A 13,932-nucleotide genomic window follows, 5' to 3' on the forward strand; every position below is an offset into this window, starting at 1 on the left:
CACAGCCCAGGGGTTGGGAACCTCTGCCCTACAATGCATAGTTTCACCCAGTTAAAGGTTACAGTATCAGAGACATGAGAGTTTTAGTAGTATATAGATAATACAATATGTATTTTAATAGGTCATTAAATTAGCCTTGGTGACTGAAGATTCATAACACATTCACCTTCAGAGAAGGTAGAATGCATTATAAATTTCTAAGATTTTCTTAGATACTTAGTCAGTCAATGTTTCTGGAAGAGTGTCAAGATTTTCAGTTAAAAAAACAGAGAACTAAGTTACAGAGGGCACTGCACTGTCCGTAATATTTCCAGTTATGAGCCATTAAATGCAATAGTCTCTACTGTTTTAAAATCATTGCTGCAGCACATAAATATTCAAAAGTGAAAGCTGCTGTACAGCTTTTTCAGGAGGAAGACAGTGCATGTTTCTATGGCAAGACAAAATATTGATAGGAAAAGTCTGATGGTCTTCATCTTTAAAAGAAACCACAATTATTTACTAATTGAAAAGTTAAAAGGCTAACCTAGAATGTATACTATGTAATTGTGCAGCAAGCTTTGCATGTTGTTTGAGATGGTTTAAGACAAGGCATAATATCCCTACAATGGTAATTTGCAGTCACATTTCAAACTAAACGAAGAGGAAGAAAACTGATAAATTTCTTTAAAACTTTCCTATCAAAAACTTCTGTTCTTTCAAATAGTTATATTAACAATAGAAGACCCATGGGAAATATATCTTCAAGAAGAAGGTTTTTTTCTACCGCTCAAACCCTAGTGTATCAGGGTTAATATACAAGGAATGTATTACTTTATGCATTTCTATACAGTATACTATTTTAGATATTCAAGAATATTTATATTTGTGTTTATTTTAAACAGCATAGCTAACCTTGTCAACTGTAAAGAAATAAGCAAACCTGTTGTGCCTTTCACAGGAAAGTATCTACAAAACATTTCAAATGTGGAATCTTTAATATACAAAATTGATTTAAACATACAGAGTAGACAGGAAAACAAATTCTTACATGGGCAGAAGCATATAGTAACAGCTGTACTTTGTCCTGGATAGAGAATCCCAGTATGTAAACTAAATTTGAAGATACCATCATCTATTGCTTTGCTTGAAGTATTAAGATCAAATCGCCAGGTAATCTGTTTCTCTGAGATATTTTTCAAATGTAGTTTCTGCAGAGAAAGATGAGGCAAGCCACATGATGTAAGATGGGCTACTCTATGAATAATTAACAATAGACACCAAAAAGACATGTCTTCAAAAGGTTTATGTTTCTTTCAAATTTCAGGCATATTTTCTCCAAATTTTATGAGTGCTATTGAAATATACCAGAGTTATAATATTGAGCAGAATTGTAGTGGAGTATTCAGATTACTAATTAAAATGAGAAATGTAAGAGTGACCAATACAAAAGATTCGTTTCTGCAGGAATTTTGAATGGAACCTAATTAAATACACTGGATCAATCAATCCAGCTATATGAACAGATTAGTCATTTGATGCTCATGTAATAAATAGGAAAAAAATGCTATACTCAGAATCAAGGTTTCAGAAATCCAGACAAAAGAGATTTCAGCTGCACAGACTTTTTACTGAAGGAGCACTGATCAGGTCACCACTGAAGCAATCGTGCCCAAAGAGAAGGCACTGGGCCTCCCCTACTTCTATAGCAACTGTGAGGATTATTGAAATATTTCATTCCATTACAAATGACCACTATTTAGCATTACTTCAAAACAACCATAAACTGTGCTTAATAGGAAAAAAAAAGAAGTTAACAAAACTTCTGTTTTTCTACCTTTGCCCATACCAGAGGAGGGAACATGGGTGCATGACCTAAAGGCTTATAAATTTGATTAATAGCTTGGCCGTGTATTTCAGTGAGGTCTTTCAGTTTAAATTTTAAACCTGCAAGTAGGATTTTTTGGTTGTTAATCCTGTATTATATATTCTATCATATATATTTGACTTATTTTAGGTGTAAAGTATTACTATTATTAATGTGTATATGGATATGTGTATGTTTGTATGTATGATATGTTTTTATTTTGCCATCATGCAATAAAGCAAAAGCAGATAAAGAATCTAAAGGAAGATATGCAGAAATCATGTGAGCAAAAAATGTATTATCAGCATTTGAGTTACTTTTTCTTGCTTGAAAACCACTAGACATTAACAGAACTACAGAATAACAACGTGGCAGAATTAGAAGCATCCACACTTCCGTATAATATATACCAACCTTTATATTACTGCTGTCACTTATAACACCCAAGTTGATACTTTTTACACTATATTGAAAGATGAGCTCTGAAGGATGTATGTGCAGTGGTGGCTGTAACACTGTAGAAAGAAGCAAGCATAGATAACTATCTTAACTTCAAGGAGACAGACTTATTAAAACTACACATGGATTAAACCTGGACAAAATCAGTGATTTTGACTAGAAGTGGAAAATCTTCAGATCAAAGAAGACTCATATGAAGAATCCATATTTCAAAGGTTTGGTTGATTTGGAATGACAGGAAATGCACACAGTATATGAACAAAATGGGATATATCTTTCCCCAAGCTTACTATACAAGGAAAACTCCAGGATATTGTGATGAGGAGATAAAATTGAAGATCTATCAGAGCTGGTCTCAAGATATTATACTTAGCAAACTAAATCAGTAAATATGCACACAAACATCAAAGTGCGTAGGTCTGCCAAATTAAGTTGGCACCTGAAGCAGAAAAACACATAAGATCATGTTGTCTTATAAGCAAATAATAACAGCAGCAATAATAACAGTAATAATAATTGTTGTTTCCCTGAGGAACTGAGGTGAGAATGGGAGTTGTACATGCATTGGGATAAAACTGTCTGCTTGGGTATTAAAAGATGTATTGTTTTTAGAACAATAATAGAGTTATGTTGAATTTATGTTAATGGTATTTATTATTACCATTATTGATACATTTGATCATTTTGATAACATTTTACTGTATATATTGTATGTTTTGCAGTAAGTTGCTTAGTTTCTCTTGACTGAGGAAGCATAGAAGCATGCATAATAAATAAATAAATAAATAAGAAAGTAAATAAGAAAGAAAGAAAGAAAGAAAGAAAGAATGCTGGTTTTGACCTACAAAGCTCAACATGATTTGGTACTCTGGTACCTGCAGGACAGTTGGTTTCAAAGGGATCTTACCCATCTTATGCATTCATCCGGGATGAATATACTGATGGTTTCTCTCCCATAAGAAATTCAGGGGAGAGCTGCTTTGGGGTGACAATGCCCACCCTCTAGACTATTCTTCTATTGAAGACCTGGATGACACCTTCACTCCTGAACTTTAGGAAGGCTGGGAAAACAGGGTGTTTGGGGGTTGTTGATAACTGGTCACTGCACGTCTATATCATTATTTGTTTTATTGTATTGCAGAGGCTGTCATTTTCATGGCTATTGTTTATGTTAGTTGGTTTATTGATTTATTATCTTGTCATTTTTTATTTTACTGTGCACCACCATAAGTCCTTGTGAAATGTAGCAGTATATAATATAGAAAATAAACAAATAAGTTCCAAAAGATCTGAGTAGATCTCTCAGTACAACTTCTGTTAGAGTAATAAGGGTGGAACTGCTACAAGTAGTATCCCCTGCTCCAAGCTCTCTGAAGGGCTCTAAATGCATAACATAGTCAATGACCACCTGAAAGATCCATAAATATCAACTGGGTCACGCTTATCGTGTCTCTCTCCCAGTACATACCCATCTGGTAAACAAGAACATCTCCTTAAGTCTGAACCCAGACAGAAAGTATCTAGATAATATAGAAATTCTTAGAAGAAACACTTTAACTTAGAAATCTATTCTTGTCGAGCTGATTTGCCCATTTTATCAAACACATAAAAATTATTAAAGCATATTCTATATATACACATCTATATTTACCTCTGAGGCTTACATACCAGTTGCTTGAACTTTGCATACTTGAATAGGTATAGTCAATGACTGAGGCCGAGGAACAACCATATGCTTTGCTGAACTAGCAGGACTTAACTTTTTTGAAGCTTTCGTTGAACATTGAGTTTCATCAGCATTAATTTTTATTGGAAGATTAAAGTCATATGCTGCCACCTAAAGGATAAATATACAGTTATAAGTTTCTCAGTGTTAACCAGAATACAAATCTTTGAATACTAGAAGCCAGAAAACCTTGTATTCAGGAAGTAGCTAATTCATATTCCCAAAATACTGAGAAAGAAAAGTCACTTCATACAGAAATGAAGTGAATCATACAACATGTGCCATTCCCCACTCCACCCTCAAAGCAAGATTAAAAAGATTGTAAACGTCTGTATAGTTCTAGAAGGAAATTCTATTAGGAAAGTGAAAAACTACATTTGTGGCATTCATTTCTCCAAATATTCGAAGACCTTGCAACCTGACTCTCTGTACAGAAGATTTTAAGAGGAAGATTTATGAAAATTATCTCAAAAGCAAGTGGATAATATAATAAGAAAAGAGCCACTTTGGTGTAGTGGTTAAGGCATTAGGCTGGAAACCTGGAGACTGCGAGTTGTAGTCCCACCTTAGGCACAAAGCCAGATGGGTGTCCTTGGGCCAGGCACTTTCTCTCAGCCCTAGGAAGGAGGCAATGGCAAACCACTTCTGAAAAGCCTTGCCAAGAAAACTGCAAGTATTTGGCCAGGCAGTCTCCAAGAATTGGACATGATTGGATAGACAGACAGACAGACAGACATGCACTCCATGAATTATCATTCTATGCAATGAAAGAAATTAAAGTTAACAGCACTTTAAATGGAACTTGGAAGCTCATCAGCAGCTATTGCAATTGAACTAGATTCACTGGGATTGCCATACTCTGTCCAAAGTATAGCTTCCAAACAATATTTAAGGAGAGCCCCTCAGAAAGAATGCTGCAGTTTTCAGTTGTTCCACTTAGAGAACTTTGGGCTGCTATTCTTTTTTAAAAGTTAATTTTGTAAAGTTTTATTCTTCTGAATCTGAAATAATGGTTTGGGGTTGAATCTTAGCAAAGGAAAGAAGACAATGCATCAAATCAGCTGAAACACCATACTCCTAGCCCCTGCTTTTCCAACAGCAGCAACTAATTCAGTATATTGAAACTTTAAACCTGCTCTAATGTTAGAGAAGTATAACCTATCCATATTTAATTTCAATTTGTTCTGTCATGCACCAACCCCAGCTTTCAGATAAAAGTTTTGAATAGCAATAGCAGGGCCAGTATAATTAAAGAAATATAGGTTAAGTATCCATCTCATTCTTATGAGATGTGGATAAAAAGTAGATGTGTCATCCATAAAAATATTCTGTCAACAAAAAAAGAAAAAAAGAAAAAACAGAAAAGCTAAACAGTGCCCTATAACTGCAGAATCCCCAGTAAGAGAGATGTAATCTCCTTCTTTAAAAAAAGCCCCTCACTCACTCTCCCAAACAATTCATTAATTATATCCACCATTAATAACTCAACCATCAATTATAGCAAATGTCCAAAGTGCATATAGTGGGTCTGATGTACAATAGAGATGGGAAGGAAATCAAAATCATTGGTTGGGATAATTATGAGAGAGCATCCAATCGTCTCTTGAGTGACTAAAGTGCTAATGAAGCCTCCAAGTTCACCTTTGTCATTCTATAATCAAATGGTATGAGATGGTAGAATTTAAGCAAGTGTCTATTGGAGAATCTTTACCTAAAGCAAAAAAGGAAGCCAGATAAAAAAATAACAGGAAATGGAAGGTAATTCTGATATGCAGCTGTTTTAGTCAATGAGAAAATTAAATGTGTTTTTGCTAACTGTGAGGAACTAAATATCAGTATAGAATTAAATAATGCCATTAGAAAAATAAGAGCTGCATGCAACCCTCTTTTTCTTTAATGGGATTATCTGTCTTCAGTAGGCAATTTAAATAATGAGATATTATTACTATATTTGCATTTTTAGTTAAAAGTTAGAGACTGTACTTCAGCTATAAAGAAATCCTTCCTTAAAGCAAAACTGTTAAACTTTTGTATTCAGGAGCGAACATAGGTACCTGACTTCATCCATTCCAATACTGAAAGGAGATGACTCCCAAGCAGGAGAGAATCAAGGGTACAGCTCTTGATCAGACAGTTTTATTAGATGCTAGAAAAGCCATTAGTATGAAGAAAATCAGTAACTATAAACAGTAAGATTCACACCATATAGAGCAGTTCCAAGTCTCAGATCTCTTTCTATTGCCCATGTGTTGTAATGGGCTAGCAGCGCTTCCTTTTTGAGCAAGAACAGCAGTTTATACTTATGAATTATTATTGTTAACAGGACATTCTGGTCTCTGGTTCTTCATTTCAGATCTTGCTCAATCTAGCCCTCGCAGAAGAACCATGAGAGTTCTGAGTCACCACCATGCCACCACCAACCACCTTCCTGCTGTGATTAGCATGTAGTACCATCATTCCCAGACTGTGTGCTCCATCCTTACAGAGAGCAATTGTGTCAGGAGTCCATGAAGGACTGCACTGTTCTAACTAGCTGGCAAATTAACTGATTAATGTAATAAATAATTCTCAGACTTCTCAGATTTTATTTATGATGAATATTGGTGCTTCAGATTGTCCTGTTCAGACTATGCAACCAAGCAGAGTAATATCAAAAATACTCTTTATTAAATAACTCTTTACAATAAAAAGTCCTTGATATACGAAACTAGGGTTCAGCAACCCCAAGTGGAACACAACAAGGCAGCGGACAAGACTTCTGACTGGAATGGGAAGCTGGATGACTGGAACGCAAAGTACTGAAGACAACAGTTCTCGAACCATACTGGAGCTGCTCCAGAACTGGAGCACTGGGTAGCTGAACACTTACGCTGGACTGGAAGCAGCAACTGGAATTTCGAAGCAGAATTAGGAACTGGGAACAAGGCAGGACTTGCCTAGAGACTCTGAACTGGGTTGAAAATGAAGTAAGACTGGAACTCGAAGCAAGGTTAGACTTGATTGAAAGCCCTGGACTAGGCTGAATTCTCTGGACTGGAGACTTGGAACACAACTGGAAGCTAGGAACAAGATTGGATTCGGCTGGAAGCCCCGGACTAGGCTGGATCCTCTGGAGACTTGGAACAAGGCTGCAAACTTGGAACAAGACTGGACTCGGCTGGAAGCCCCAGACTAGGCTGGATTCTCTGGACTGGAGATTTGGAGCAAGGTTGGGAACTCGGAACAAGACTGGACTTGGCTGGAAGCCCTGGACTAGGCTAGATTCTCTGGACAGAAGATTTGGAGCAAGGCTGAGAACTCAGAACAAGACTGGACTCGGCTGGAAGCCCCAGACTGGGCTGGAAACCAGATCCTGAACAAGATAGAAGTGAAACCCCTGGACACGACTGAGCACACAAAGAACGGCTGGCTGAAACCGAAGGCACGTGGCAGTGCTGGACTTTCAAGGCATGAAGAAGCCACTGGGAAGATTGCAGGGTTAAAGACTGGAAGCAAAACCGCTGGGCTTGGCAAGCAAAGGATCCTCGATGGCAGCTGCAGGATTCAAGTCCTCTTCAGAGTGGAGCGTAGGCACTGATTCCTCATCAGCCACAGACGCTGTCTCTGATGCAGGTAAGGACTCTTCCATGAATGCTGGAGGCTTGGAGGATTGGTTGTCTCCAGCAGCTTGCTCTTTGCACGGCTGCCTTTTATCCCAATCCTTGGCGCGCTTGGACCCTCCTGCAGCCAATCAGGCTGCCTTTTCCTTCGCACACTTTTCAGCCCGTCATTGGCGCACACTGATTGGTGGATTCAAATTCTCCCCCAAATCTTGGCCAATCAGCACCTTGGACTCTTCCCGCGCTGCTGACTCATCCTGGAGTTTTGTTTTCCCAGTTTCAGCCCGGCAAGTTTCCAATTCCTCCTCTGACTCTGAAAGATTCACTTTCCAAATCAGAGGCAGGCTTGACTCTGACACAGATCTCCACCACCCCAGCCTAAATGCATCTTCCTGAGCGGTCGTTAGAATGAGGCATCGAAAAAGAAGGTGGCAGCAGGAGAGGGAGGTGAAGTGGCCTCACTCCTCAAGTTATCCAGCCACTTCAGCTCTTATCGATACCTTGAGAATTGTTATTCTAACAATTGTTATTATTGGCAAAATAAAATCAGGTAGACTTAGAGCTCTGTCTGTCATCTAACAAAAATCAGTACCCATTTAGGACTATATACATCGAACAACTGAGGGATAGAAAGATGGCAGAGAGAGCAAGACATACTTCCTTAAGAATGAACAGAGTGGCTGAGAAAGTTCATGGGTGATTGTCCTAAAAGGGTGATGTTGTAATTGATTCTAACTGATAAAAAAGAGGCAACAGTTCAATTTATTTTCTAAGAAACAATAATTAATTCGACTATCCTGCTTGATGAGACTTGATAACAGAGCTTTACTGTGGAGAGAGGAGATGAGCTACTAATGTATGAAGAAGTTAAGAATCCAATAGACAACTCCTGAATAGTGAGTGCTTAGGAGATATATTTAGATATATATCTCCTAAATAATATACTGTATACATACATACTATACATATCTTAATTTTAAAAATATAAAAATGTAATGAGCTACAACGACCACTCCTTGCCTTGAAACTTTATTTTCAGGTTCCCTAATAGAAGACAAATTAAAAATAATACTGTTAGTACAAATTATTGAATTGTTTCCATTATTTACAAATGCCTATGAGGGAACCACATGCAGTGTCAGATGTCCTATCAGTTATGCCATGCTAACTAGCTTATTCGATTCTTAAAATGTATTTATTTTATATGCCAGGTCAGCCGGACTCACAGCTATCAAACTACAGTATTATATCCTTACCATGAATGCTTAAGTTTATAACCAAGTTTCACTGAAAAGCTACAATCTAAACTATGGATCGTTACTGCAGCAGTGCAAGTCAGGCTCATGGCCACTACTCATTATATTTCTTCTGTGTGAGAGGATGGAAGAGAAACCTTCCACTTTCAACCTTAGAAAAAGCCACTACATAAACTCATAGAACTCTCACTAAAATAGTAATTTGTTATCATGTTCTATCAGCTCACAAAGAGTTCCAAATTTGTCTTCAATACAGAAGTACCATTTATTTTAAAGTGAAAATCTTTCCCTTTTCTTCCTCCTGCTTGCAGGGCAGCAAAATAAAGCATACATGCCTGAGGCTCATACAGCCTTATTCATCACATATATCTAAAATGTTGTATAGATCGATTTTTCCCAACCTGATGTTTTTTAAAAGTATTGAATATTAACTCCCATTGGCAGTACAAAGCGTATGGTACCCGATAAAATACTGTACATCTGAAGGGAGCCATGTTGGGGAAGTCAAGGTTACATGATTATGAAAAGCTGACAACAGGAAACAGTATGAGAAGCACTGTGTATTAGTTACTGGATAACTTCAAGAAAAATCTCCAATATATTTTACTAACAGAAATTGCTTCTTCTTACAATTTTAAAACCACATTCATCTTCTTCCAATCCAGCTTCCCTTAATATATATTCAGCATATAGGTTGAATAAATAAGGTGAGAATATATAGCCTTGTCTCACTCTTCTGCCAATCTGGAGCCAGACTATTTCACCATGTTCTGTCCATACTGTGGCTTCCTGACCTGTATATAAGTTTCTCATGAGGACAATGAGATGTTCTGGGATTCCCATTCTTTTAAGCACTTTCCACAGCTTTATGTGATCCACACAATCAAAGGCCCTTTTATAATCAATGAAGCACAGTGACTTCTTTTTGGTATTCTGTGGCTTTCTCAATTATGCATCAGCAATAATGTGTTCTGTTCCTCAGTCTTTTCTAAAACCAGCTTGAAACTTTGGCATCTCTTTTTTCATGTAGGGCTCTAATCTGTGTTGGATGATCCTAAGTATTGTTTTGCTAGCATGCGAAATTAAGGATATTGTACAATAGTCTGTACACTCTGTTAAGTCTCCTTTTTAAGGTATTGGAATGTAGATTGACCTCTTCCAATCTACTGGCCACTGTCGTTCTCCAGTTTTGCTGGCATAGCTTGGTTAGAATCTTTACTGATTCTTCTTCTGTTGCTTGCCATATTTCAATGGGTATTCCATCAGTTCCTATAGCCTTCCAACTTGGTAATGACCAGAGTGCTGATCTAACTTCATCATCTAGTACTAGAGGCTCTTGTAAGTAGGGGATACCTTCTAAGGTATCTTGGATGTTGACATTTCTACTGAACAGTATTTCAATATACTCCTTCTGTCTTTGGTCTCCTGTAAGGAATGCCTAAATAAAAGACTCAGACTCTAAATCAAGGTTAAGCTCTGGCTTTTATTTAGAATAGAATGCACACCAGTAAAAAGCTGAGAGTGAGGGAAGCGCGCCAAAAGTTGAATTAAATAGTCTCACGCCAAACAGCGCTCCACCCCACACTCCCCGGGTGTGCCCCACGAGTTCTACGGAGTGACAGGTCATCCAGACTTGATAGGTGAGAGGTCGTCCAGCCCCATTCGCCCCTGGCATCATTCCGTTTATCTTCCTGCGAGGTAATGGTCCATTACCGGGCGATTAGACTTCGATATTCCTCGAAAGCCGGCCGCGCCCTTCCGAACCTCGCCCTGGTTATTACTTTGACAATGGTGTCAATGGTCGATTACCAGGCGGTGAGACCTTGTTGTTCAATAGATCTCCCAAACCCATTACCTTCTTTGTCCGGTTTATCGCTCGCACCTCTCCAGACATTGACACGCATCTGCGCTTTGTCATGCGAGCCGTTACGATGTCGCAAACATCACAACGGCGATCATGACATCTCCTTTGAATCGGTTACTATCTGTCCACTGGAGTCCTTTAGCATGCCCAATTTGAAGGTGGAACCTCCTTTTGAGTTCAGAGATCTTTTGAAAGACTTCCCTTGTTTTTCCATGTTTGATTCCATCCTCAACGTCTTTACAGATGTTGTTGTAATAACAACAGTCATTTTATATTTTCTATCCATGTGGTTTTCTTGGTAAAAATATAGGAGTGGTTTACCACTGCCTTCTCCCATGCAGTATGAATTGATGCCCTTGCCACTGTCACTAAAGTGATCATTTGCTTCCGGCATCTTCCTATATCACTGCTGCCCAATACAGGTGCCTGCTTGCTTTAGCTGGGCAGCTGGGATGATCTTCATACCTTGGGTGACCCTGCTGGGAATATATACTCTTGGCATATCCTCCCAATGTTCCTTGACCATCCCTCCCAGGAAAACACACACAGACATACACACACAGGCAGCACAGCAGGACTTGGGGGGAACATACTGTAATATTATAAAACAATATAAATAGATTCACGTTCACTAAAACATAAACTTACTTCTTTTGGTGTGAAATTCAGAGAACATTCCAAAATAGTATTGGCTTCTATAGTCACACAATATATTCGAGATTTCTGTGACATATTTTGCAAATCTATCAAAAAATAGAAAAATGCACATTTTACCAATCATTTGTACCTTTAGTTTTACAGTCATATATTTCTATTCTATAGATTTAAATCCTGCTCATGGTGATCAGAGAGAGCTACAAGCAATCTGCGGGCAGCAACTACATCCAACAGCACAATCAAGAGATTGCCACAAACAGTCTGAAGATGGCACTAGCATGCAAAGATTTAACAGGCAGTGATCTCCCAATCACACTGCTGGACCCTAGTATTGTCCACACTCCACTTGCATCTCACTCCCAGCATAAGCCATATGGTGAAAGTGGGGTGACTTTCTTGATCAATAGCTGACAGAACAAGGCAAGCTGCCACAACGAACTTGTAACAGAGTGATCCAGAGAGAATCCCTAGGACCAAACAAGGAGAAGGAAGTGCAAGAGAGGTACATTGTGCAGTTGACCTAACCCTACGCGCACACAAATACACACACACTTATGCATAAGCAAAAGCCAATCCATCATTTCACACATGCATTAAGTAACAATTATCTGAAACTGATAGAGACCAGACCCTGATATATGAGTATTGATCAACCTTTCCCAAGTAACAGGTGGACCCAAACGAGCTCCAGAGGGAACTTGGGGTTGCTCCCAAGGGTCTGCTGCATGATCCAACCAAAGCCCTCATGGCCATCAGGAATAAGAAGGCAGCTGCCTCTCTGGATCAGATAGTGCCCAAGCAGCCTCTCCCTTCCTGGGGATCGTAAAATCCCCCTTGGTTTACAAGAGAGTTGAGAGAGATGAATTGGTTAAAGAGATGCCTAGGGCACTGCTGGAGGGCAACAGGGAGCGAATCTTACTGAACATGAGTTAGAGCCATTATTAGGGCTTACCTCTTGGTGATAAGAGCAGCAAAATTTCAATGTTTCTCCGCCCTTATTGTGTCCGTGGATAGCTGTTTAGCAGCCTTGTTTTGGGTTACCCAAGCCCTCCTGGGAGGGGATAGTTCAGAGGTTTATCTACAAAGTCACTGTGAGGAATATGCTAGAAATCTGATGGATAAAGTTGATTGGATTCACACTAAATTGGACTCTAGCCTTGGAGCAGGTCCTGTGGAGATGACTGGGGCTCTGAGGGGAGTTTGATCCTGTTGGGCTTGATGAAGTGGACAGGGTTCTTGCAGCTGTTAGCTCAGCCACCTCTCTTTTAGATCCATGTCCCTCCCAGTTGGCTAAGGCCTCCCAGGAGGTGACATGCAGTTGGATCTTGGTTGTAGTGAATCCCTCTTTGAAAGAGGAGATATTTCCACCACCCCTTAAAGAGTTGGTGGTTCGCTCCCACCTTAACAGGCTGTCATTGGACCCGATTGTTCTGGACAATTTTTCAGTCAGGATTCAGGCTTGGGTATGAGACAGCACTGATCGCACTCTTAGATGACCTCTAGCAGGAGCAGGATTGTGGCAGTACATCCATCCTTGCTCATTTGACCTCTTAGCTGCTTTGAATACCATTGATCATGGTATTCTTCTGGACTAGCTGTGGGGATTAGGGGTGGATGGCACTATGTAATGCTGGTTCTCTTCCTTCCTCTGTGGCTGGTTCCAGTTGGTGTTGATGGGGGGAGAGGTCCAGCTTGCCGTCTCTGCTTTGTGGAGTACCACAGGGCTTGGTATTCTGTCCTCTCTTGTTTAACATCTACATGAAGCTGCTGGTTGAGGTCATCTGAGGGTTTGGGGTGAGGTATCATCAGTGCATAGATGACAACCAGCTTTGTATTTCTACCTAGGCTCATCTGAGTGATTTCAGAAGCACATAAAATCTGTGAAGCTAGTCTACCACAATGACTTACAGCAAAGGCTTCCACATAAGATTTAAGATTTTGGAGAAAACATGTATATTATATATAAATTAGCTAATTCAGATTAACTGTAGAAGCAAACAGTTGTAAACTGCCTTGGAAATATTTAAGGACAATGTAAAAAAAAATATTTATAATAATTAAGTAACAAATACAAGGTATCTCACATTTAGAAGGCAGCTTGTTAAGAATCTGATTTTGGTATGTTGCATACAATTAAAAGCTAATTTGAGGACTAGTCGAATCTAATTCAAAACACCAAAACTGGAAGCACACTGATCTATTTTACATACTTACTAGATCTACCTTCTGTATACATTTTCAACAAAAGACAATCTGCTAGTATTATTTTGGCCACATTTTTACATGGGAACCCCCTGTATAACTTCCAGGCTGATATTACTTGTGGGATGTACAACATCAAAGGAGTATGTGCAGAACTACAACTAATCTTCACCACATTTAACAAAGAAAGTTTTAATAAAAATACTAAACGGAACTCTCTGAATAAACAAATATATGTATTCAGGTAGAACATATAAACCAATTGTTCATTCATGAACTATCCATTCAAATATTAAGCTAAATATTCTTTAATTTAAAAAGTT

The 13,932-nt window shown here is 38.7% G+C and overlaps 1 protein-coding gene across 1 annotated transcript in view; it reads right to left on the reverse strand.

The window, feature by feature from the left end:
* The window catches only part of CFAP47 (cilia and flagella associated protein 47), a 230,371-nt gene that overhangs the window by 182,483 nt on the left and 33,956 nt on the right, over nt 1-13,932 (reverse strand). Inside the window, exons 22-25 of the mRNA XM_063304691.1 lie at nt 11,399-11,493; nt 3,974-4,142; nt 2,261-2,361; nt 1,031-1,190 (exon numbers count right to left, since the gene is read on the reverse strand). Coding sequence (XP_063160761.1) covers nt 1,031-1,190; nt 2,261-2,361; nt 3,974-4,142; nt 11,399-11,493 — 525 coding nt within the window. The remainder of the gene's footprint in view (nt 1-1,030; nt 1,191-2,260; nt 2,362-3,973; nt 4,143-11,398; nt 11,494-13,932) is intronic.

This window comes from Candoia aspera, chromosome 5 (assembly GCF_035149785.1).
Source record: "Candoia aspera isolate rCanAsp1 chromosome 5, rCanAsp1.hap2, whole genome shotgun sequence".
Classification (NCBI taxonomy): Eukaryota; Metazoa; Chordata; class Lepidosauria; order Squamata; family Boidae; genus Candoia; species Candoia aspera.